At 40.8% G+C, this 25,837-nt stretch overlaps 3 protein-coding genes across 11 annotated transcripts in view; 2 read left to right on the forward strand and 1 right to left on the reverse strand.

The window, feature by feature from the left end:
- Window positions 1-4,622, reverse strand: part of ntn1b (netrin 1b) — a 44,295-nt gene extending 39,673 nt beyond the window's left edge. The window contains exons 1-2 of one of the 3 annotated variants that reach the window (XM_044182403.1): window positions 4,389-4,622; window positions 3,135-4,179 (exon numbers count right to left, since the gene is read on the reverse strand). In XM_044182403.1, the coding sequence (XP_044038338.1) occupies window positions 3,135-4,149 (1,015 nt within the window). In that variant the 5' untranslated portion in view covers window positions 4,150-4,179; window positions 4,389-4,622. Of the gene's footprint in view, window positions 1-3,134; window positions 4,180-4,270 lie in introns of all 3 variants that reach the window. The other 2 variants (XM_044182401.1, XM_044182402.1) reach the window with 2 other exon arrangements.
- A 1,995-nt stretch (window positions 4,623-6,617) lies between these two features.
- On the forward strand, window positions 6,618-17,270 carry LOC122869418 (phosphoinositide 3-kinase regulatory subunit 5-like). 4 transcript variants are annotated; one of them, XM_044182405.1, is made up of 18 exons: window positions 6,618-6,776; window positions 9,414-9,573; window positions 10,264-10,364; window positions 10,473-10,541; window positions 10,692-10,830; window positions 11,212-11,281; window positions 11,468-11,645; window positions 11,734-11,905; window positions 12,058-12,126; window positions 12,230-13,092; window positions 13,905-14,030; window positions 14,828-14,959; window positions 15,085-15,178; window positions 15,269-15,345; window positions 15,460-15,553; window positions 15,680-15,744; window positions 15,847-15,965; window positions 16,495-17,270. In XM_044182405.1, the coding sequence occupies exons 2-18, from the start codon at window positions 9,459-9,461 to the stop codon at window positions 16,634-16,636; spliced, it is 2,625 nt and encodes an 874-aa protein (XP_044038340.1). In that variant the 5' UTR covers window positions 6,618-6,776; window positions 9,414-9,458; the 3' UTR covers window positions 16,637-17,270. The 4 variants fall into 4 exon arrangements, with proteins under 4 accessions (XP_044038340.1, XP_044038341.1, XP_044038342.1 ...); XM_044182406.1 differs by having other exon boundaries at window positions 6,619-6,776; window positions 9,471-9,573; XM_044182404.1 differs by lacking the exon at window positions 6,618-6,776 and having other exon boundaries at window positions 8,848-9,573.
- Window positions 17,271-17,370: 100 nt separating this feature from the next.
- Window positions 17,371-25,460, forward strand: pik3r6b (phosphoinositide-3-kinase, regulatory subunit 6b). 4 transcript variants are annotated; one of them, XM_044182409.1, is made up of 19 exons: window positions 17,375-17,583; window positions 17,724-17,816; window positions 18,702-18,802; window positions 18,975-19,043; window positions 19,196-19,331; window positions 19,446-19,515; window positions 19,658-19,841; window positions 20,671-20,818; window positions 20,919-21,014; window positions 21,120-21,471; window positions 21,652-21,745; window positions 21,840-21,959; window positions 22,282-22,392; window positions 23,171-23,276; window positions 23,404-23,474; window positions 23,573-23,663; window positions 23,756-23,808; window positions 23,958-24,058; window positions 24,154-25,460. In XM_044182409.1, exons 1-19 carry the CDS (start codon window positions 17,568-17,570, stop codon window positions 24,296-24,298), a joined length of 2,157 nt encoding a protein of 718 aa, XP_044038344.1. In that variant the 5' UTR covers window positions 17,375-17,567; the 3' UTR covers window positions 24,299-25,460. The 4 variants fall into 4 exon arrangements, 3 of the variants coding, with proteins under 3 accessions (XP_044038344.1, XP_044038345.1, XP_044038346.1); XM_044182410.1 differs by having other exon boundaries at window positions 17,727-17,816; XM_044182411.1 differs by having other exon boundaries at window positions 17,748-17,816.
- Window positions 25,461-25,837: the final 377 nt, after the last annotated feature.

Raw genomic sequence — 25,837 nt, forward strand, 5'->3', positions numbered from 1 at the left:
CGTGCAAAATTACACATATGAGTGACTAAGGCTACCATTTTCAGCTTGCCTCAAAACCCACTTGGCAAGCAGAAGTTTCCCACAGTTCCCTTCACAGCCCATCAGTCAGGCCGGAGAGGAGAGGGGGCCTGACTGTCAGGGGTCAGTGCTACGCTGAACATGGAGAGAATATGAAGCAGCTGCCTGGGACAGGAGAGCCTGACGTGTCACCATATGTGTATGTGTATGTGTGTGTGTGTGTGTGTGTTTCTCAACCTTATTCATTCCTTTACATATATGATTATGGGTCGTGGTCAAACATTATCATGCATTAATGTGTTAAACAAGTGGAGAGCTTTTCCTTTGCAAGTTTTATGCAGGGGCCGGTTTACAAACTTTTGAGGGGGGGGGGTTAATTTGTAAAATTGGTAAAAAAATATGTTAAGACTCACATTGAGATCCCTTTGCATAATTAATTAATAGTAAAATCACATTAATAAATGAATGCCACATAAACACCTAATATTAAATAATATTAACTCTAAATAGCCTACAGCCAGGTCCCTGGACAAAGACATGTAAAAGGCCCCTAATTAATTTAGCATCTCTTTGTAGTTGTTTTGCGTCTCTTTGTGGTTGTTTTATGTCTTTTTGCTGTCATTTTGAGTTTCTTTTGTAGACGTTTTATGTCGTGTTTTGTATCTCATTTTGCGTCTCTTTGTTGTCGTTGTGCGTCTCTTTGTAGTCATTTTGAGTCTCTTTGTAGTCGTATTGGATCTCTTTGTTGTCATTTTGTAGTCATTTTGCATCTCTTTGTAGTCATTTTGCGTCTCTTTGTTGTCGTTGTGTGTCTCTTTGTAGTCATTTTGAGTCTCTTTGTAGTCGTATTGGATCTCTTTGTTGTCATTTTGTAGTCATTTTGCATCTCTTTGTTGTCGTTTTGCGTCTCTTTGTTGTCGTTTTGCCTCTCTTTGTAGTCATTTGATTGACTTTCCAACAAGAAATGTTAACAGTCACTTCATACAGAGTTTCTGGTCCAGGGACTCCATCCATCCATGATACTAACAAGCCAATTACATATCACTTTCCGACTCTGGTGGGTGGCCAATCAGATTCCACTGTGAGGCCCGTTCCCTCCCTGGCCCCCCTCTCGCCCCGGCCCTGGTTTTATGGACATATGTGTAAGTCATGCAACTCCAGCTGATAGGAATGTGAATGCCGCTGCTGCCAACATAAATGCTGCTTGACAAAATGATGGCAACCCTGCACGCAAAGTCATGGGAAATTGACTTTGTCTTACTTCCTTGGTGCCAGTGAGTGAAACCAACTACTCCCCCATTACCACACCTCTCTTTCCCACTCTTCTCTCAGTATCTGAATGTCCTACAGCAGGGAGGAGAAATCCAGACAGATCATTAGCACCAACCATGCACTCTGCATCCCCACTGCCAGACCATATGGACCCACTGCTCAATTGAAACAACCCCTCCCCTGGGTCTTCTTCTTTCATGATTAGGTGTCAGGCCACCCTTATTATTTCCGCTTTGGAAGACATGCTCAGTCTGGCTTTTCTGCGGTTTTATCTGATGACACCGCTTACACAAAAAGCGAGATGGTGAAAGGGGGGCCTCACACTGACAGCGAGATGGATGTCACAAGTGACAACCTTTTGTTTTAGTAAAATACACTGAGATGCTGGCTTTGCAGAGGCCAAAGGCGGAGGCCAAGGGGAACAACTTGTTCACTTGTTCCGTTTGGTTGAGCAAACCATGGCACTGTCGGAACTTGTTACTTTTCGAGGTTTGTTTCGCTGTAGCTCAGGGGGCTCGAGCTGTTGATATAAGCCCCCCTGCTCTGTTGGGGAAAAAAATAAATAAGCATCACAGCAAATACACTCGCTCGGTGCTGCTAGGATAAAAACTCAGATCTGGCTTCAAATTACCTCGCGCTTTGTCCTCCTCTCTGAATAGTTTACTGGCTCCAAAGTGGTAGTTTATACTCTACGTGCCAAAAATGTCAATAAAACCGCCTTAATCGCCCATCCAATCTGTAATAGCACCTGCTTATGGAAACACAACACGCCCCTGCAGTCTATCTCTGCAGCTGCAATGTTTCCTTCCTATTAAACCTCTACTACAGTCGGAAACACAGGTCAAAACGCAATTACGCATTCGGACGGGCGCACTTTGTTTGCTGAAATGACTTCCTGCCCTTTCTTTTCTTCTGAATGTTGATAAAAATCAGGGTTAGACAAAGTGCATACATGTTTTACTGAACAAAATATATAGCTTCAGAAACTTGGGAAACAACCTTTAAATGTTTTTATTTTATCACAGGGAATATGGCACTGCACCATACTAACTATGTCTATTATAAGTCAGTTCAACTGTGTGCATTTAAGTTTCTTTAAAAAGGTTAGTCCGATTTTTATAAATATAATATCAATTTCTTTCGCAAAATGTAATTACTGAATTCAACAATGTATTTAAACTATTTGCAATTTATTTAGGCCTAAATTATACTGAATGTATTTACATTTAGATGATGTATTTTGTGTAAATGCATGTTCTTGTGTTAGCAGTAGTTTAATTTGTTTTGGACTTGTAAAAGGTTGTAATAATACCAGCAGTGGGACAGATTGATTTTCGAATAATTAATTTAATCAATTTCATTAAGTTTAAATGTTTCATTTAACTAATCCGTCTCTTGATTTTAATCATCAGGACGGTTCTTTTACCGTTTAGGTCGTGGGATTTCAGCTCGAGGTCTTTTTCTCTCTCTCTCTTTGCCTCCACTCGGATTTATTTGGCCACAATCAAATTATTTACACCCTAATTTAAAGTCAGATCACCACCTATTAATCTGCGCCAGTAGCGACATTTATTTAGAACAAAATCAAGAGCATTATCTTTTCGGACGAGAGGTGAATCTGTATTTAATTCCCAGTAAGGAAAAAAAGTAAATATAAAATTCACGTTAACGAATAAACATCAGGCTGGCGCGTAATTTCTGTGCGTAACGTCAGGACACAGTGATTGTATATATGACTTATTTGGAACAGCACCTTTTACATGAATCGAATAATATAATTAAGGAAAAAATATTTTAAATCAAAAATATTTCCACAGTGAAGGACAAAAGAGGGGATGTCTTACCGACACACTCGTTGGCTTCTCTGGCCGTGGCGCGCTGCCATGGTCGGTCATAGTGAAAAGGTTTGCACCTGTCGCACTCCGGTCCCGCCGTGTTGTGTTTGCACTCACAAACCAGATTCCCTTCTCTGTCCTTGACGCATTTTGAAGCGTGCCCGTTGCACTTGCACCGTCCTCCGACCTGCAGGTCCGACACGGCGTAAAAGTAGGAGTCGCGGGCCAGCTCCGAGTCGTCCTCGTTCTCGTCTCCGAAAGTGTGAAGCCGGCTGAAGATCACCTTGATGTCGGTGGCCGTCACCCAGTCCTGCAGCACCGGGGAGTTGTCGAAGTCGTGCGCCGACGGTCTGCCGTCCAGGGTGCTGAAGGCGATGAGTCCACCTGTCAGAGGGTGCATGTCTGTGTGGGAGTCCGTGCAGATGGCTTCTTGCTCGTTCTGCTTGGTAATTGCTGCCTTATTCTGTCTGTTGTACATTTTCTTGCACTGAGTAGAATAATACTGAAACGGCACCCATGACTTGCCGTAGTCCATGGACTTGTAGATCGCCATCGACTCAGGTCTAGGTGAGCAAAACTGCAGGCTCACATAGGTGACCTCAAACTTTTTACCAAGCGACAAGGTGAGGGTGACGTTCTGCGGATACTGCACGTAGTTTTCAGTCTGCCAGCAAGTGAGGTTGTGAGGGTTGTTGAGGTCTGTTAAATACGCAGGTGGATGGGACTTCTTGGGGTCCCCGGCGTCGCACGTGTGACAGTCCCTCGTCCTCTCCTCTCCCTTCTCGACCACCACGCAGTACCTGGCGGCGGGGTTGCCACAGGTGCTGGATACGCGCACGTCCTTACCAAAAGCGGAGTTGACGAAGTCGGGGATGCATCTCCGTGGGTTCCCGTTCTCATCATAGCACGGGTCCGGAGGGGAAGACTGTGCAGCAAACATGCTCAGTCCGTATCCTCCAAAGACCCCCTTGGTCAGCGCAGATACTGTCACCAAGGTGACCCAAACCTCCAAAATCCTTTGCATTGTAATCCGTGCACCGCAGGGAATCTTGCGCTGAAATGTAATGGAGACAGAATCATCAGAGTTAATAACACAAGAACGAATTATGATAAAGACCAAATCAAGACAAGCATAAAACAATTACAATAAATGATGCTCAGATAGATATATGGAACACATGGGCGCACTAGCGAAGCATGTAACATACTAAATGTGTATGAAATATTCTTACGAGGCAAAGAAAACTCCACCCAGGACACTACCTCCAAATAAACTGCTCAGTCTGAAAGTGTAGCAGAACTCCTAAGAATTTGGAGAACAACCTATCCCGTTTACGCACGAAAAAACCACTGCTATAGTACTTCAGCCTTTTCCCCTCTCTCTTTGAAATCCCTAAATAAAAATAAGATATGGCAAAAGCCCAGCTGGCTCTGAGTCTCCCTCTGCCTCTGTCTGTCCACTCAGTCACACCTCTGCCCACCTCTATCTCGGTCTGTCCCATTCCCTCTCTGTTATAATAGAAAAAAGGGGGTCCACTCATTCAGCGGAGTCGGCGCATCTTGAGTGTCGGTGCAGAGGGAGAGGGAGCGGCGACATCTCCCGGTAGTTTATTTGCACTGCATGTTAGAAAATGCACCACTTAGTCCCAGTTAGCGGCCAGTAAAGAGACATATGAAGCACTGAAATCTTGTGATTTTAGGACACAAAAAAAGCTAACAAGTCACACAACTGTACCTTCCCATGCATATAGATAATAATTTTCTTTTTGTCATGTTGCAGCAATTAATACACTTTTTGTTGCAGAATTTGCAAGTGGAAGTCAATTTGTTGCGCAATTTTCCAAAAGGTAAACTGTCCAAGGGGAGAGCACACACTATGTTAACCTTTAAATGGGGAAGAATATAGTTAAATCAAATAAATTAAATAATTTGGACTCAAATATCACCTTTGTTTCTCATTTCACAGTACGTATCTCCCAGGATAAGTAGCCCATTAGCCACTTTTTAAAACATAAATCTGGTCTCAAACCTTCATGTGAACTGTCATTTAAAAGGTAGAACAGTTTTTTTTTTTAAACACACTTATTTATATCCACAATAATTGTGTGGATGTAAATAGCCTAAAAGCTCTAAGCCACAGAAAGCTAACATCAGTGACAGTAAGGGAAGCAGTTTTGAGCACTTTTCATTTACACATTTACTGATTTGCCAGTTTTTCTCATCAGCGGTGATGTAAGATGGGAACCTGCAAATGTCAGAGATAAATGTGAGGTGATCTGACTTCGGAACAGACTTGTGAGTATGCCTAACCAACAGCTCACTATGAAGATCTTTAACTGGGACATTTTGTATGGATAGCCCTACATTAGTGAAGTGAAATCTTCATTTTTCAAAGCAGATGTTTGGTACAAGCCTAAATTATGGACATATTGTCTCATTAAAAATAATCATAGAGTCTTATATGAAGCGAGAGATCTCTGTGTGCATAGTTACGTTCAAGTGCATTACCATTAGCTAGGTTTCCCTGAAGAGAAAAGGCTTTGTTTGTTACGTGATTTAGATGATTGAAGATGAAACATTTTATTGTTCCCTATACGATGGAGCTGCATTATTTAGTAAAATGTCTTGTGGATGGATTAGGATTGTGTCAGATTTGAATTGCCAAGCTTGTGACAGAAGACAGTGTTATATGTCTGACACGTGTTTCACCACTGTAACAGTATTTTTGGTGACTAACTATAACTAACTAGTCATGATTCAGGTCTGTCCAGTGAAACATATCCTGCAACCTTTATCTGAATTGCATATACATCACACACAGTTCTGCAAGAACATTTTAACAATTCAAAGGTCCACTTGGTAGTTTTGGGGATTTTTCAACAGCATTTCTTGGTCTTCATTAGCAAATGGACCAACCTCAGCCCTTACACAGAAGACTGTGAGATGCAGTTCTGATAAACTAGTAAGTGGACCTTTGAGCTTAGATTGTTTTTGTAAGCACATTGTTCCCAAAAGTCAAGAATAAACTGTTGTGCGCAAATTAGCACTTTGTTCCTACTAACTATTTTCCGACCTACAGTACCTGTACATCCTGTTTTGTGTGCTCCGTCCTCTGCATCATCATTAGAGCCAGTGGTGGCTCTACTAATGCTGTAAACCATAACCAACAGATCCATTATTTACAATACAACAATCCTCCTTTAAGCTTACAAAAATGAGTAAAACAATATTTCAGCTTTGGCTTCTGTAGATTTTCTGGCTGTAAAGGACTGGGAATCCTTGTCTTTTAATACCCCGTGTTGTGCAACGTATCCATGGCGACACAGACGTTTGCTAAACAGAAACTAATAATCTGCACTATCAAATGCGGCAAAGGCATATTGTTCTAAACAAGCTCTTGTGTTAAATGAGGTCTGTCATGTAAAAGACTCCTCCTATGACACTAGAAGATTGTCTTATGTAAACCACCTCAGTATAAAGACTCATTCAGTTCCTGTTTTGCAGCGCATGCTCTCCTAACTCTGCAGTTGGAGGGTCTCTTTTTAAAAAGCACCAACACAGGAGGATGTGGTCTCTGTATTATTTCCCTCCACTGGTGTGTCTCAGCTGTGGTTGATCTTGGATGATCTAGGACACTGATAACTGCACTAGGTAAGAGTTATGTCCTTCACTGCTGATTACTTCTTCATTTTTAATCTCTTTCTGTGTTTCAACATGTTTATAGTGCATTCACATATTCACTGCCTGTGTCAGGTTGGCCAGAGGTGCCATTTTATATGTTTTACCATTTCATTTATTCTCTATCTAATAGGAACAAGCCTCTGTTACACAACTTCAGATCTAACTGCTGTTATTTAAGATCTGAAGATTTCCTGTTCCCCTTCTTTTAAAAGCTGCTGAAAGCTCAGTGCATTCAGAAACACACAGCATAAAGTTTGTTTAGTATTTAATTGATTATTGAGGTGCTGAAAACAGTCTCAATAGTATAATTTTTGCATTATTGAAAGATAATGTGATTATCAAGGCTGTTTTTATAGTCTTGGGGGCAGCTGTTCATGTGGCATTGTCTCCTCTTATTCCCCTCTCTAGTCTTTCCATACTCCCTCAACTTTAACATGTGCAATTAAAGCAACACCTGCATTTAAATAATCTTAATGTTTAAAAAAGCCCCAGCAGAGATCAGTATTTTTGCATTGTGGCAGTCACAGTCAAGCTTGCATGGCAAGGCTGGACAATATAGCCTGACAGCATACAATGGGGTAGCACCTGCTTCCTCAGTGGACAATTGATAGGTTTGCTTGCAGAAGCTGAATATGCTGGCTTCAGCAGAGCACAGAGCTGCTGCCCGTGTTGCCCTGCTGCACATAAGATATGCTTGTCTTCATGGTTTAATATGTGCATGTAGTCATTCTCTGCTTTGCAGTTCAGGAGTTTAAACTTGTTTTACTGTTAGACTAATAGGCTACTGGCTGAATATCACCACTTACAGCCTTTTATCAGGTAATCCCTGCCAGTGCGTTTTATGTATTACTCCATTACAATAGCCGTTTTGGAAAAAATAGAGATTATGATTTCTTTAAAAAATACCCACATGTTGAGTCAGCTGGAACACCCACATGTTGCAATTGAAAGCGCATGGAAACTAGTTAGCAAGTGAGCCGAGAAGTCTAAACAATTAAATGGCTGAAATAGATAGCTAGCTAAACAGTTCAAATAGCTAGCTAAAAGTATTAAATCTGTGGTGGTGAAATAGCTAAAGGCAGTGGATAAATGGTTGAAATAGTTAGCTAAAAGTAATGGTTCAGATTCATAGCTAACCGATAAACAGTTCTGATAGTTAACTAAAGTAATGGAGTAGCTAACAGTTGAAATAGATAGCTAATGGATAAATAGTGACTAAGCTAAAAGTAATGGATATGTTTGAAATATGTAGGCCCTAGATGGATAAAAGTAATGGGTAAACAGTTGAAATAGTTAACTATAGCTCAAATTAACAGATTAATGGTTGAAATACATGAACAATTCAAATAGTTATCTAAACATAGCATTGATGGACAAATTGTTGAAATGTCTTCTATGCCACTAGTACTACAAATGCAAACTTGACCAAATCAACCTAAACACTGACGGTTCAATTGTATGAAAAAATATTGTAACAATATCAACTTTTATATAGTTAATAGTGTTAAATAACATCCCATTTAAAATCAATTAAAATGAGCACATTTGGCACATGACTGGTGGTGTTGATGAAGGGATACTTGAGTTCATCTCACAGGACTGTGGGGGGGTGGTCTAAAAGAAAGACTGGGAAAAACTGCTCCATTACTGTACAATACACACACTCTTCATTGAATGTATAGTTCTTCCCCTGTCCGGTCTTAAGAAAGCAGTTAAAGGATTTGTTTTCAGTTGCGTTGCATACTTCCCGGAAGGCCTTTTCCTGTTTTGATGGGCTCAGGTGACCCCAGGTTTCTAGTTGTGTCACTACACACATTATTCAACACTGGTCACAGTGACACATCTCCCACAGCTGGACACAATTACAGCTTCCATATACACACCGACATCCTGGAGACCACATATACTTCCAGGGAAGATATTCTTTAGGCTAATAGTCTAATAGTCTAATTTTTATTGTTTTTTTTTAAATGAATCACAATAGGCACTGAAAAATCTGCCTACTTTTTAAAATGTCTTTAATTACCCCAATGAAATGTTATTGTTTGAAAAATGTTCAGTTTCATTGTGTGTGTTTTAGTTGTCATGTGATCTGTAGTAAGAAATTCTGCGTTTTCTTCATAACTGTTGTACTTGATGGGGTTTTGTTGCTTTAACATAGTTGAATGATTCTTTTATCTTTGTCTTTGCTTGTTAATTTGACTCATAGGGACCAAATGGGAAGTTGTGCTTCTGCAAGATTCATTTCCATCCAACTTTTGAGTCATATGAAATCTGGTGTCAGTAGCTGATTTTACGAATGAAAAAGTAGAAGTTGTGGCTGCTGTTTTCGACCAGCTCATCTCCGGGCCACTCACACAGTCTATGACTCACTGGTCTAAATGGAAGTGGCAGGATGTATTTTCTGTCTTTGCTGTGGACATTTGTGTTTGCATCTCTGTGTGTGCGAGTGAGCCTTTTACTCTGAACTGCGTTTGATTGTTTCTGGAAGAGAACTGATTATAAAGCGTTGGCAAGAGCAATAACAGGAACTTTGGACTACTGAAGAGACATAATATACTGGTTCACTGGAACACAATAATAGGGTAATTCTTGTTGATATTTTAGGACTTCCTGTTGGTTTATCTGCTGTATTATTCTGTGGATGTTGTGATGCCTCTGCAGAAGATGGAGCAGAGCTCATGTACAGAGGATCGTATCCAGCATGTCCTCGAGCGTTGCCTCTGTGACCTCGGTCTCGACACTCCTGACAAACAACTCTGGAACGGTAAGACCCAAACCCATGCCTGCCTTTAACGCTAACACAATGCAAAAACAATGCTGAAAATACGAACTCAGATAACACAGCCTGGGTCCTCGGTTCACACCAGAAACATACATCTGATGATAAGTATAGATGATACGTTAAAACCAATGTGTTGTAAACAGTTGCATTTGTTGGTTCTCTGTAAATAATATTATAAAGAGTACGGTCTAGACCTGCTCTATAGGAAAAGTGCAATGAGATAACTTCTGTTATGAATTGGCGCTGTACAAATAAAATTGAATTGAATTGAACTGAAAAGTCCTGACACTGCTGTTGAACTTTAATTAAGTAGATTTTTAACCTGTTAAATCGTCAAAACACACACCCAGCTAACCTATTGGGAAAATATTGTCCATCTTATAGCAACAAATCGGGAATTGAAAGTGGTGACACACAGAATGAGGAGTGCCAGACAGCAGGGGGGTCATGCTGGTTTATGCAAGTTCAATTTTAAAATACTAACTGAAATAAGCTCATTCAGAGCTTTGACAACAAGGGAAAGTGGTGTAATCATTTTGCTCACCATTCAGTGCCTTTCTGAATATTAGTCGTCAACACGTGTATCTTCTATTTCTGCCTGTTATCAGAGTGAAACCTAAAAGGAGAAATAAGTGTTTGGTTCAGGTTGTGTGTTTCTGTCTGTCTGACTAGCTGGGCTGTGCATAAACCGCTGGTGTTTGGAGGAACTTGTGAAGAGAGATCCCCACAACTTCCTCATCCTTCTACAGAAAGTGCTCAGGAAAACGCAGGAGGTCAAGAGCTGAAAAACCAACAACATTTTCCAAACTGTTCAGTGTAATATCATGAATGACAGTGTGTTTCAGTTCAGGATTTCTCTATCTTTTTTTTTTTTTATACAGGTGCTACAGCAGTGTCGGTATGAACTGGTGGTGCCCCTCACTCTCCTGTTCTCTTCAACCCTCCTAAAAGTGAGTGGGTGTCATTTATGATCATTAGAGGAACAAGACTTCCAATTTCAGTTTTAGGGAGAAGTTTGAGGTATTTATTGCACAATAAAATATTTCTGTTATTCTATTTATTATTTAACCTGGTTGTTGTTTCTTCTCTGCCTCTTGCAGGCTCCTCATGTGGCTCCAGACAGCGGCCTGCTGCAGGAGGCCTACCTGTTGTTCCATAGTTTCCTGGCCTGGCCTGAGCCTTGCTGCTCTGCCAGTAAACGCCTGCTGAATGTCATCCAGCAGGAGCTCAGAGCACCAGGTAGCCCTGAAGCTCTCATGCACTGCAACAAAATAGGCCGAATGTCACCTCACTGTTCTCTTTCAAGTATGGAAATCATAAAAATGATATATCCACATATTGAGTCAGCTGTAACACCTGAACACCCCATGTTGTGATTGAGAGGTGCGTAAAAACCAATTAGCAAGCGAGCAGAAAATGTAGCTAACAGTAATGGATTTAAACGACTAGCGTCTGCCACTAGTAGTACAAATGCAAACTTGACCAAACCAACCTGAACACTGTCAGTTCAACTGGGTTGGGAAAGACTGCTTTAGGCTTTCTGCAGGTATCAGTGTGACCACGTGGGGGCAGCGTTTACCTGCTGAGATACATTAAACTGTCTGCCTGCTTTTGTTTTAGGTATTTCATTTCAAAGACTGGTAAGGACAGAGCAGGGTGTTTCCCATGAGATTCACTGCTCTAAAACCATGTAAGTTCATTCAAACTTTAATGGTAGCTAATTCCATTAAAACAAGCTAAACATGGATACTATTTCTATACATCTTAATCTTGTTCATGGCACTTCAAAAACTGCATCCTTAGTTTGATTGACACTTGAGATCTTGATCTTTTTCATTATTTCTCTCCTTGCATATGTGTGTCTGTATTTTATTAGGACGGTGCTGTTAGTGAACGCAGATGAGGACGTCCCTCCAGAGGTCCAGTCTGTCTCCGAGCAGCTGAGTAGCACCAAGCACTCCAACAGAGACGTCACCATCATCCTCATCTTGCACGGCTTTCAGGCTGCTCTGGGCACCAAACACGACCTGCAGGCGCTCCACGCTGCCCTGCAGGTGACTGACCAATGTGTTTTGGATGCGCACTTCATCTTTATTCTCTCCTAGCTTCTTTCCTAAAACAAACTTCCTCATGTTCCTCCAGGCAAAGCAACCCGAGGAGCTGGAGCAGCTCCTGGAGGCAATGACTGACAGTATGGAGACAGCAGCCTCTGCAGCAGATCTCAGCACAGCCAGACAAGGTCTACTACACAGCATGGAGAGGCTCAGAGAAAGCCTCGCTGTTCCTGCTCCTGCTGACGGCTGCCCGGATACTGGTAAGAGAGGAAATATAAACATGAAATGCCATGGACAAAATTGAGATTGAATTCCATATGCAGATTGTTGAGTTTGTTTGCTGAACCTGCTTTTCAAGATTGTTCTCAGACAGCAGGGCTTCCTTAATCTGACCATCACCTCCTCTCATTAGGTGCTGTTGAGACTTTCATGCTGCCCTTCCCCAAATGTCACACATGCTCCTGGGAAAACGACAACTTTGGTAATTAGTTCAGTCTGAAAAACTCTCCCAATGCCTGCATTATTTACTAAAGATCTATCTTGAACTGTAAAAACCTCTCTGTTCCTTCTTTACATTCATGCAGATATTCTGAACCGCATTCTTGCAAGCGACTCCGACCTGGACTCACCTGCAGACTGTTTCCTTAAAACAGAAATGGATGAGGATGATAATAATGACACCAGTGTGGATGAGGAAGACGAAGCGGAGGGGAACAAAGCGGACCACGAGTTTCCAAACCACCGCATCTCCACTGCATCCTCTTCCTCGAGGGACTCCATGTTTTCCAGCTACTCTCTCTCCTCCAGCTGGTCTGCGGTCTCCACGCCGTCTGGCTCGTCAGGTGTGGAAAGTGACTTCAGTGAGGACACAGCACACGAGGACAAGGAGGAAGGACAAGATAGCCAACCAAAGCTTAGAAAGAAACCCAAAAAGAAGTCCAGATCCATCTTAGGTGTAGAGCGCTTCTCCTTGCTTTTCAAGAAATCCCACAGCCCGAGCGTTTGCCGCCGTGCCCAGAGTATGGGCTACCGTGAGGATATTCCCAAAGACTTTCAAAGAACTGGGTCGCAGCTCAAACACTCCAGGTACTTGTCCAGACCAGTTCATCCCCTGCATGCGTCCCCTGCTGCCCTGGATCCTCTTTCCCCCCAGAAGCACATGTGCGTCCGCAGGAGGCCGATCCTGAGCTGCGATGAAGGCGATGTGGCGCAGGTGCCTACCCTGGTCAAAGTGGTGGTATTTGGAGGTGACAAAGAGGCTGGCAGGCTGGCCAGGGCCTACAGCGACCTGCAGCAGAAAGAGAGTAAATGTCCCCGACTCACCAAGACGTGTAAACTGCAGTTTTACTTTGTTCCCATCAAAAGGAGAACTATAGGAAGCCCAGGAGGCGGACATACACCGACTGAAGGGCAGATAGGAAGTTCAAGCAAAGCCCCTGCCTTTGTGGTGAGAACATCTGTCACTGTCGCGTGTCGTACCACTTTCTAATAAAGCACCCTTTATAATGGGTGTATAAGTTATAAGTAACTAATGACTTTATTAATGGTTAATCAATTATTTACTAATGCTTCATAGATCAGTTTTAAACATTAAATTAGAGCAACTTCTGGGTTGCCATCTCTGGCTGGTGAGTCATTAATAATCAAGTCATTAATAAAGTTTTTAATAAGGGGTAAGCCTTAAAGTCTGCTGTTATTGATATTAAGTCATTAATAATAAAGGTCACAGGATTCTCACAAAACAACAAAAGTTAGTGTGTCATTTGTAATAAATAATAAATGTTAATAAGTTAATAATAAAGGTTGTTATAACAATCCCTCAAGTCTTTAATTGCAAATTTGAACAAGTTAGTAATGAATGGGTTTTGGTTCAAATGCTCTAAAGTACTTTTCCAGAAGGTCAGAGGTCAAATGGTCCTTGGAGGGGTCCACCTGATGAACTAAAGAGCTAAGAAAACAAAGCACGTTCTGTTAGAGGAGCATAAACACCTGCTAGAGAGATTTTTCACAACCTGGCAACCTAAAAGTATCTAACCAAGGGCTTATCTAGAAAGCTTTAATAAATGATTCATTAACTCTTAATAAAGCCATAAATTACAACTTATTGTGTAAACTATTTATAAAAGGTGCCTCATTAGAAAGTGGTACAGATAGCACTGTAATATTGTTTTCATAGACCTGCTAACAGGAAACCATAAGGACACGACATGTTATTTCTGTATTTCTTTGATTGAGGTATCTGTTCTTTCACTCTGACAGGAGTCCAATGGCAGTGTACTGGAGGACAGTACAACTGATATAGCCCAGATGTTGGGCATGATCGACCCCTGGTACGAGCGGAACGTCCTCAATCTGCTCAGCCTGTCCTCTGATGTTATTTGTCAGGTACTTTCCATACTGCATTACATAATAAGTCAAGAGAGTAGCCGATGTAACAATGTATTTTGGCACCTAATTCACTGTCAGAGACAACAAAAGGTATGAGGTATGAGTTTTAAAATGTAGAATGTAACAACAGGAAAATGCTTACTTCACAGACCTAATGTCTTCTTCTTAGGGACTGTATGAAAATTACTAGAGGGGGAAGAGGAGTAACATCCCATCTCATCCCAGGTTGATTCGTACCTTGTGAGATTTATTGAAATTAAAGCGGATTCCGGGGTTTGGGAGGGGGAAACTGCAGCGCTCAAGCCTCAATGTGCTGAGAACCACCGCATGTGCTCGGTTCACTCATCCTGAAACAATATATTAACTCTAAAAAGAGTCAGCCCCCCCTCCCCACTCAAATAATTTTCATACAGTCCCTTAAAGCGAAACTTTTTTTTATTTACAATCGCTACTAATGCAAAAATGCACCTATGTTTAAATACACTAAGAGTAACACAAGAACGTCTTTGCCATTATAATGCTGTAGATGCAGGCAAGAGGCGGGCAACAATGTGATTGTATTACACCAAAGACGCTTAAAAAATAATTTATTATGAAAAAGCCTTTTTCCTCTAGCTAATATCTACCCCCACACAAGGGTGATCTTTTACCACTTCAGAGATTAAATGCTGGATTTGAACACCTCATACCAGGTGCTTTGGTAAAAGCTGTGTTATGATGTTACTGTATGCACATCATGCCCTCATCAGGAACTATATTGTCTGAAATTCATATGTGTGTTCTCTATGAACCAGACGGCCGGTAAGGAAGGCGATGAGTCAGTGAGCAGTGGCAGCATAGAGATTCTTCCTCTGCTGGCCGACTTGGTGCTTTATTACTGCAGACATGCAGACCAGCCTGTTCTGGTGCAGCTTTACCAGGCTGAGGTGAGAGGAGCACCACACACACACACACACAAATAATTGAAGTAAATACCTGTGTGAAAGGACACGACTGAATGAATTAATGCTCACTCACTCACAGAGTTTATTTGGTTTCTTCCGCCACACAGCTGACCCTGGCTGGAGGAGAGAGGAGAAGGGAAGTGTTTATTCACTCCCTGGAGCTCGGTCACACTGCTGGAACCAGAGCTGTTAAGGCCATGGGTGAGTCACACCCAAACAGCCACAACAGCATACAGCCAAACACACTCACACACACAAACATACAGCCTAACGTGTGCTGTCTTTTTGTAGGTGCTGCCAGCAAAAGGTTTGGAATTGATAAAGAATGGGAGGCTGTCCCTTTAGCACTAAGTGTTGCCTACAATAAGGTATTGTTGCTGCTTTGACGCCCACAGATTTCCTGTAACACTAACAATAACACACATATTAGGTTTCACAGCTGGCGCTATCTTTACATCTGCCCCATCTACACTCATCTACAGGTCGCTGTCAGTGGTAGGAGTCAGTGGACCCAGACAGAGATGGTGTGCACATCGATAAATCTTTACAAAGCCTGCAGGAAACCTGAGCAGCTCGGTGTGTGACAGTGATACAGTGATAGTCCCAGTATTTTTTATCATGTGCCAGCAATTGCTGTTATTTATTTATTTATTTATTTTGGTCTGCATTGTGATGTCTAAGCAAATCAAATCTTCTGTGCAGATTCAAGAATAGAAAGTCTGCAACTGACAATGGCGGAAGTCAGCAAGAGCTCCAAGTCTAAAAAGGTGACGTGGCAATTTTACTAAACATAATCTCATGCGCATCCTCCTTTGAAACCCCCCCCCTCCCTCCTTACACTTCTTCTCCCTCCACATGACCTCTTGCAGAACATTTCCATATCAGAGGTGAAGGTGGACAAGGTGCAGGTGAGCGGTGGAGACGATGGGACAACCTTTGCTGTGTGTCTGGATCAGGATGAGAAGAAGTTCATCCAAAGTGTCACCAGGTACAACAGAGCATCATCATTGGCTATCATATCATTAAAGCTTTACTCAAGTAAAGGTTTTAGCAAAATGTACTTAAAATATCAAATGGTGATATATATACAGTATATATATATATATTACATTATTACACTGCTAATACTGATACATCAATGCATAAGTAGCATTTTACTGTTTTAACTAGTCGAGGTGGAGCTAGTTTTAACTACAGTAGATATATACAGTTAGATGGTTTAGTCCAGTGGTTCCCAACCTCGGGGTCGAGCCCCATCAAAGGGTCAAAACAACATAAATCTAAGGGGTCGTGAGATGATTAATGGAAGAGGAAAGAAGAAAAAACAAAATGCAGCTACACCAATTTGTTTTCATTTTTTGGACTTTGGACAACTTACATAAAATGCAAATACTCAAGTAAAGTACAAGTACATCAAAACTGTACTTAAGTACAGTGTTTGAGTAAATGAACTTTCCACCACTTTCTCGTTTCTCCTAATGTCACATGCAGTGATGCTGTATCTTCTGTATCTGCAGGTGTGAAGTGTCTCCGTGCTGTAAACCAGGAGGCAGCTCAGACTGGAGGTCCTACAAGCCCTTACCTGGCCAAGTGCAGCCTCTGCACCCATCCTACTGTTCTCTGCTCTGCCTTCCCATCACGTCTTTCTCTGCCTCATAGTCCTGACACACTTGTTACTACACTGAGCGAGTCCAGTGGTGATATACTGTATAACTTACACAGGGACTTTTAAACCAAAGTTGCACAGTACTAATAATGAGGGTGGCATTTATTGAGCTATATTTCAGGTTTGTCCTGTAACTTGCGTCAAGGTGTGTCACATTGTTGTTGTTTAGAGGATTGTTTTTTTCAGCCTTCTACAGCTTTTTTTTACCTTCATCGCATCTTTGAGGACAGTTTCAGGACCTTGAAAAAAAAATATTAATGCCAATCTGTGAGCTCTTTTGGAGAAAGAGAGTTTTACCAGTGAACGTCATCGAAATATGCATAAGAATATGCACAAAATGATGTTGGAGGATTTCACAGTCTCTGCAGGGCTTTGAGGGATGTTACTTGTCTATTAATTCAATTATCTGCTGTCAGTAGCATAAAACTGATTACTTGATTACTATTGTGTACGGTCTGTGGATCCATGACAGAGTAAAACCCTTTTTTTTTTTTTTAGAACTGTGTAATAAAATAAGCTATTTATTTTGAAGTGATAGTGCTGAAAATGTGTTTTTTTAAATATATTTCAGACATTTCATTCTGTTTTTATATCTCACACAATTGCAATAAAATCATTCTTCAGTCAGCTCTGTTTACTCTTTGTTCACACTGTTAAGATAATGACTGCCTTCCCTGAACTTCCTCTTATGAGTCACTCACACCCTGTCTCACTCACACAATAATCATAACCGGCTTTTATCACATTTCACTCAAAGGTAGCAGCGGTGGCAAAACCTCAAGGGAAAACGCTTCATATTTCTTCTCAGACATTTGTTAGGGCAGAAACTGCAATGGTAAACTCTGGATTTCTGCAGACAGTTTAACTTAGCTTTATTTACAGATAAGTTGTGTTTCATTTGTTTGATTCTGAAGAACAGAAACGATGGTTGATCCTACAGGTAAGTGTTTTTATTTCCTCTTGGTCTGTTTGAAATGCCTGTGATACACCAGCTTGTTTTGCTCGTTGGAGCTTGGAGTAGTAGAATGTAAATGTGACTGTGGTTATCACAACAGTAGCATGTGTGATCTTCATTTTTAGCAGATGTGGCTTTCTCGACTGCAGAGTCCAGCCTGTACAACAACATCCAGGCGCTTCTCGAAGAGATGAACAGCCAAAGTGCTTCGCAGAAAGGTAGCTACAGCTGAATGATTGTAAGGCACTACAATGCGTTTGAATGCAAACAATAACATAGTTAATTATTAAAAACATGTCATCATTATTTAGAAAAAAAAGGGTGATACCACTCTCATGTCTTTGCCAGTAAATATCAGGCTACAGCCGGTAGCCAGTTAGCTTAGCTTAGCATAAAGACAGGAAACAAGGGGAAACAGCTAGCCTAGCTAAGTCTGAAAGTAACAAAAGGCACCTAGCAGCTCCTCTAAAGCTCACTAATTAACTCATACCAGGTGCTATGGTAAAAGCTGTGATATGATGTTACTGTATGCACATCATGCCCTCATCAGGATCTATATTGTCTGAAATTCATATGTGTGTTCTCTATGAACCAGACGGCCGGTATCTGTGGATTTTGTTACCTTTGAACAGATCCAGCTAGCTGTTTCCCCCTGTTTCCAGTGTTTATGCTAAGCTAAGCTTACCGGCTGCTGGCTGTAGCCTTATATTAAACGGACAGACATGAGAGTGGTATCAATCTTTTCATCTAACTCTCAGCAAGAAAGCAAACACACTTATTTCCCAACATGTCAAGCAATTCCTTTAATATTCTACAGAATAAAACAATAAGAATCATTTAGTTTACCACATTGAAAAACTAGTTATGTTTTCCTTCTAAAGCTTTTATGGCTTCATGACCAGTTTTGAGGTCTAACAATAAGGTGAATACCTCTATATTATCAAGGTGATTTCATTTGATTAATTAAAATGATGTTGAAAAAAGTTAAATTATCAACACTGGATTACATGCCCCAAGATTAATAGCTAAAGTTGTTTCAGGGAACACTCCGCATAATGTGCATGGTCAAATATAAAGCAAACTGCTGTCTGTCTGCTCTGCAGGAATGCTTAGATGGAGTCTTCAGAAGATGTTGGAGGCCGATCCATCCTGCAGCGTTTCTTTGGTCAGAGTGCTGGTCAAAGAGCTGGAGAAGCTTGGCACGGTTCGCTCCTTCAACTAAGTCGAGTTTAAAATTTCATGTAGATTACCAAAAGCATGGAAGCTTTTTTATTCTGCCAGCATGCTTTATTTGTTGAATTTTTTTTTTTTTTTTTTTGCAAAAGCTAATTAAAAAGTGACTTTTAATGTGACCTTTTGTTTGACGACTGATACAGATTTCTAAAACACAACCCTACTTGCATGTCATCCCAATGCTGCACACTCTCTACTATGTGGTTATTCAGGTAAGACACACCTGTGTGACTCTAGTTGGCAATATTGTTGTTCTGTAACAGTGTAGAGTTCTTCACAGTTGTAAATAGATGCAGATGAAAAGACAATTGAATATGCATTATTAGCAATATTTTTTCTCTAATTTCTATATGTATCTTTCCAGTCAGGTGCCATGATTCCTACCAGCCTTTACCAGACAGTGCATGAGAGCTTAATGAAACTGTTAACATTACCATCGCCTTACTCTGCCGTGGCCCTGAGCACTCTGAGGAGCATCAAGATGGAAATGACCACACCAGGTATTATGCATCAATGCACACATTTTTAGAAAGATGAAATCAGCTACACACAATACAGTACAGTGTGATGCTGTAAAATAAACACTCTTGACAGACTAATCCTTCCCTCAACAGGCTCCTTATATCAGAGGAGAGTCATGGCAGAGCAGAACTTGAAGAATGAGCATTTCACCTTACGGGAAAAGTAAGTATATCCTTTGAATGACTATCAACTTGTATTAAAATGGTGCAGAGTTTGACTGAATAATTTGACTGAATAATAGTTTGAATAAACTATTTTATTACAACCACTGTCCCCTCCTTCCCTGTTTGCTGATTGTCTCCAGGGTGTTTGTGCTTGCTGACCCAGCTGTGTTTTCTGCTCCGCTGGAAGCAACAGTGAGAGCCCACTTGGAGGTGTCCAGCTTGCTAACGAACACATCAACCGTTGAGAAAAATGTGGTGCTACGTGTGCTGCAGGCGGGTCTGGGGACGACCTGCCAAAGCTCCAGACTGGCTCAGGCTCTGGAGGTAAGCACGTTTATGAAGATGTTTTGGACAAAGTGATAAGGACATTTTTAGCCATGCTAGAGGTCTAGGGATGGCATTGTCAGGTTGGTCAGTCCACCACTTTGGTCCAGACCGGAATACTCAGGAACTACTGTTCCCCTGACGTCACCAGCATGTCAAAGTTTTCCCTTATCCTGAGAAATATCTAAACATCTACTACATGGATTTGCACAAAATTTTGTACAGGCATTCATGTTTCCCAGAGGATGGATCCTATCGGCTTTAGTGATCACCTAAGTTTTCCTCTAGCGCTACCATGAGGTTGTCATTTTTGGTTTTGTGAAATGTCTCAACAACTATTGGATGGATTGCCATGGCATTTGGTACAGACATTCATGTCCCCCTCAGGATGAACTGTAGTAACTTTGGTGATCCGCCAACCCTTCCTCTAAAGCCATCATCAGTTCAAATTTTTCATCAGTTCAATACTTTGGTTTATGTCTAAATACCTGCAGAACTAATGACATTCCCATCAGCCTCAGCGGTACTTTGTGTTTAGTGCTAATTAGAAAATGTTAGCATGCTAACACGCTAAACTAAGATAGTCAACATGGTACACATTATATGTACTGAACATAAGCAGTTGCCATTTTGAGCACATTGCCGTGCTAGTGTTAGCATTTAGCTCGCTGTGCCTGAGTACAGTCTCACAGAGTTGCTAGCATGACTGTAGACTCTTAGTCTTGCTGATAAATGCTTGCATAAGGCCCGTTTGTTTCTCACATAACTACGTAAATAATATATTTAGCTGTATTCAGTGTTTCTCGTTGTTGTTTTTTGTGTATTTCAGGCTTTAGGGGACCATGTGGTAGAGAAATATTTCCAGGAAGTGGCTATAGTCGTGGAGCAGAGTATAAAGCATGGTGCAGGTGGTCGTGCAAACTATCTGAACAAACTACAACACATATACAGAGACATCTTGACTGCCTCTAAAGACGGTGTGTGTTCTGCACTCTGCTGATGTAGCACAGATTAGCACGAGCAGAGAAAAGAACATTTTGACAGGATTGCTGTGTTATCTTTACCCTGTTTTCTCAGAAATAACCAAGACAGATCATGGTTCTTCTGTGTGCGGCACTGAAATGCCCATTCCGGAGATCAAATTCCTCTTGTGGAGAGACGAAGAGGATCTATGTGAGTCAGTCAAACAAACAAAAACTACCACTACTTCATATTTCTTTTCACAGAAAATCCGGTTGCTGCAGTAAAAATGTACACTAAATGTATCTTTCCTCGAAGGGAATCTGCTGGAAAAGTTCACCCTGCGCTGCAGCCCTCACTCTAGTGTTGATGAAGAAGTGAAATACAAAAGACATTCAGTTCAGTCGGTGGACAGTGGGATAGAGAGAGGTCTAAAGGAGAGTGACTTTGATGACACAGAGCGGCATCTAGTCAGAAATCCTGTGTCTGCATTCAAAGGGAGAAATGCCTTTAGGAGAACGAAGTCATTAGATGTGAGGGAGAAGACAGAAGCATTTCCTGGAAGCTTTCCTGTCCTTAAAGAAGACAGAAGGCGTCACATAGCACGGGTAGTGGTAATGGGGGACGATCGTGTGCTGGGAAGACTTACCAGGGCTTATCACTCTATTCGGTGAGCAGCTGGGTTTTTTTTATGAATACCTTCTTCCAAATAGTGCTACAGCACTATGTATGTTATGTATGTTCCTCAAACCTTTTCTGCATTTCCATTGTGTGTGTGTGTGTGTGTGTGTGCTCTTGTGATTATATTCTATTATATATCCATTAATGATTTCCATGTATTTGCCAACAGAGAAAGAGAGTCAAAACGGCTTATTTTGACCAAGAAACTGAACCTACAGTTGTACTACATCCCAGTCACTGCGGAGCCTTCGCTCAGTTCACCTGTGAGTTACACTGAGTCACTCAAAGCGACACTGACTGACTAGTATACATGTAGAAGACTCTATATGACCATGGAACACCTGTTATTCCTCATAGGATAGCCCACGTCAGGGTGAAGGCAGCTTGTCTCTCGCCTCCTTATTGGGAAGAGTGGATCCATTGTACAACAGCAACATCAACGGTCTGGGAGCTGAAATCTCCAAACTGGCTGGAATGGTAACACAAGACTAAGAGTCTACCGCCATGTTATAGCAGCTCTGTGAGGCTGCATTTAGGCACAGCAGTACTTTGAGCTAAATGCTAAATGCTCACAACAACAATGCTAACATGCTGATGTTTAGCAGATATAATGTTTACCATGTTCAACATTTTCGTTTAGCATGTTTTAGCATGCTAGCGTTTGCTAATTAGCCCTAAACACAAACCAGCAACATTGCCATCCACAGTGCCACGCCACTAGCTTAGCTTAAAACACAGGAGCAGCAGGATGGGTGTTCATCTGATACCTTCTTCCTTCTGTGATGTCTATCTGTTGCAGCACTCTTATCACAGCCAGCCATCGAAGGACAAACTCTTCCTACTTGACACCCTGTGTTACTACCTTCACTGTGGGACGCAGCCAGTTAACCTGCCGCTCTATTCGGTTAAGGTACAGTGCCGCTGTCACGTGTACACATATTCAAATTTACATGCAGCAAATGTCGAAGACAAAGAGCAAGGTTGGTTTTTCATATGTAACACAGAAACACCACATTATCACAGGAGTGGGAGTGCATTTTGTTAGACTTAACGTGAATGAGTGTTTATATACAGTATTGTGGTGTTGCTACTTTTACTTAAAGCTGCACTACTCAATTATTCTGTATATTAGCAATTGATTAAATGACCGTTTTAAAAAGGATCACTTGTAGTGACGATGTCACTTTTTACCCTCTTTTAGGTCATTGTTTTAAATTTTCCGACATACAAACCCTGCTCTCATCAACCTCGTTTCTAGCCGCAGCTGACAGCGATTAAGCTCTGATAAATTCACTGTACACCACCTAGCTAGCACCAAATGGCAGACAAAGTTAGCGACTAGCTGGTGAAGAAAGTTCTGGAGAGTGAATATTGGATTCACTCCATTCATTCCAATTGAATGCTAATGTAATGTAAAACAAGACTTTACAACAACTTTATAAGGCGATAAATACATATGTAAATGTCTTTTTAAGCTTGTGCCGCTGCCCTCTAGTGGCCAAACAAAATAAATTGATGCAGCTTTAAGTAAAGAACACCTTTTCCATTGCTGGTTGAAATGCAGTGTACAGCGCAGTGTAGAGTCTGGTAGATGCTGCCAATTGTGTCAAAACAAAAGTGTCAATGAGTTATTGATGCTGCACACGTACTTGGTTTACCTGGTTTGACTAAATACAGTCTGTGTTTAGATGACCCGCTCCAGCTGCAATGTGAGTTCTGTGGTGGAGGAGGTGTTTGTGTCCCATCTGGAGGCAGACGTCCCAGAGTTCCGACACCTAAAAGAAATGTCCTCAAGTATGTTTCTGAACCTCTTTCTGTGTGTGTGTGTGTGTGTGTGTGTGAGAGAGAGAGAGTGTGTATGGATACTGCCATGACTGTGCTAACATTATAGCTACATAATGTAAGGTGTTGTCTTTGACAGAGAAGCCCTCTGCACACCGAAGGAAGACAGTGGAAGTCTTTGGGGCTGTCATCTCAGTCAGGTATACAAAGGTACAGTCTTTATTATTAATATTGTAAAACTTTCTATTACTTTCGATTTCTATTAGCATCAACAGCAGGATTTGGGCTAACATTTACATCCTCAACAGATCTCTTTAAGCAAACGAGAAGTTGTAAAGGGAGAAGCACCCATGGCATGTGGCGTGGTGATTTCATCTGAGCCGGCAGCTCTAACATCAGGTTAACCTTTTGATTTGGATTTATATTTAGTTGATAGCTTTATGTAAATGCAAGGCGAAAAAATGATGAGTAATCCTTGTCACGTTTTCTAGGTGAGGATTACCTGACTGTCAGATTTGACAGTTTGAACCCGGGATACAACACAGTAAGAAGTTATTTATTTCCACTAAGGAATATAGGCAAATTAGACTATTTGTCATCATTATTACTATTATTATTTGAAGTAATATTTACAGCAGTAATGGCACTGTAGCTGAACCTTGTTAAGCTTTCTTTTTTGTGTTTTGATTGTAGAAGATCAAAACCCAAAACATCACTATCAGGACGATGGAGCAGCGAACACTCTCCGTGTGTCTGGACAAGGACTCTCGCAGGACATACACTGATGTCCAAAGGTCCTTTAGAACACTACAATATTTCTGTTTCACATTTGTTCTATTTCTCTATTTCACCTTTAAGTGTGATACGATGTAATGTCATTCCTTTACAGGATAGAAATCTCTCCGTGCTTGGTCCCAGGATGCAGCATCCGGTCCTGGTTCAGTATCAGCAACGATGGAGAGCTGCCGTTGAGCAAGTATCTGGACACGGTCCTGTCACTGCCAATCAACACGTTCACGGGTGTGACCCTCTGAGGGAGCTGTCTGCTTCACGTGTGCAGATAACGCGCAGTGCTGTGCATAATGCCTATACCAAATTGTGTGTACTAGTGTTCATTAAGCATTTGTAAGCAGTATATAAACATTAATAAATAGTTTATAACCCACTATAATGTAGTTGTGAGCAGACATAAGTGTTTATAATGTATTTGTCAACAACTTTAGAAAAGTGAACACTTTTGTATAAACTGATAATGAATGACAATACACAATTGTGTTATAATTGTTAAAAAAAATACAGTACATTAAAAACACTTAACAATGTCCTCACATCTGTTTACAACTACATTATAATGTGTTATAAACATGTATTAAATGTTTATATACTACTTATAAATGCTAAAAAGGGGGGTTAAAATAAAGTGTTACCAGCATTTTTTCTGTTGTATTCTCTTTAACAAAATGCCTTTGTTATTGTAATGTCAAGCCCTGGAGATACTTTCTGTTATGGTAACTATTTATCATACAAGACCAAAACACATGCTGGAGTGCTGCAAAACTGTTGCATGATGATTTGATGCGGTCTGCAATGTAGATGTCTGCATCAGGTTGAAACGCCCCCTTCATATGTTCCAGCTAAATCAATGTATGAAGTAAGTGAAGTGAACCTCCATGAACTGATGATCCATTAAGTGGTTACTAATCACAGCAGGGGTTCATGATAAATCCTGCATTAATTCATGCATTAAATCTAGTGGTGGAATGTAACTAACTACATTAACTCAAGTACTGTTTTTAAGTACAGTTTGGACATTAACAGTGTATAAATTTGTTAAAATGATCTCCACCTTGACAACACTAAAATGCATCACTTATAATAGTCCAATAATATACATACACTGCATACATATGTAACTCTGAATGGGGCCACTTCATCCACGCCTGATTAAATGATGGTAAGTCATGCATTTGTTGCTTGCTTAAGCCTGTGTTGTGAAGCCTTATTATAAAGTGTTTTATTACACAGCCTGTACTGATTCCATGTTTCTTGTATTACTGCTCATACGGGATTGAATCGGCTGAGTTGTTAAGTTCATTATTATGACAAATGTTTGCAATGAGGGAACAAGTATAAGCATGAAAAGCATGTGACATGAATTCATGACATGTGTTGAAAATAAACTAACCTTCAACTGAATATGTTTGTCCCGTGTGAAAGAACTATTGTCTTTTTTATTGCTTTATTTTTTTTTTTATCTGAAAGCAGATCCTGATTTGACCTGAACTGGCTGTTTATTTGATTGCTTTTGTGTGTTTTATGTATTTTATGTCTTTATATTTCATCATTCACTGTGGTATTTTATTTCTCTTGTTGCGAAGCATTTTGTACTTTGTTTTGATAAGTGCTCTATAAATAAAGTTTTATTATTATTATTATTATTATTATTTGCACAGGTTGACATGAACGTGCTCTTTTTAAAATCTTTTTTTTCTTTCTTCTTCTTCTTTCAGATCAAGCGAGGGCAGTTCAACGTTGTGAATGATTTGTCGTTCTGTTTCAGTGGAGGATTTTAT

This window comes from Siniperca chuatsi, linkage group LG21 (genome assembly GCF_020085105.1).
Source record: "Siniperca chuatsi isolate FFG_IHB_CAS linkage group LG21, ASM2008510v1, whole genome shotgun sequence".
Lineage (NCBI taxonomy): Eukaryota > Metazoa > Chordata > Actinopteri > Centrarchiformes > Sinipercidae > Siniperca > Siniperca chuatsi.

Coding starts and splice junctions, on each gene's coding strand:
- pik3r6b (XM_044182409.1), top strand. Junction 21,015..21,119: donor GAGAGACGAAGAGGATCTAT/GTGAGTCAGTCA, acceptor CTTTCCTCGAAG/GGAATCTGCTGGAAAAGTTC. Junction 21,746..21,839: donor AGCCTTCGCTCAGTTCACCT/GTGAGTTACACT, acceptor TATTCCTCATAG/GATAGCCCACGTCAGGGTGA.
- LOC122869418 (XM_044182405.1), top strand. CDS start 9,459: ATGCCTCTGCAGAAGATGGAGCAGAGCTCATGTACAGAGGATCGTATC. Junction 15,179..15,268: donor CAGAGCTGTTAAGGCCATGG/GTGAGTCACACC, acceptor GTCTTTTTGTAG/GTGCTGCCAGCAAAAGGTTT. Junction 15,966..16,494: donor TTCATCCAAAGTGTCACCAG/GTACAACAGAGC, acceptor CTGTATCTGCAG/GTGTGAAGTGTCTCCGTGCT.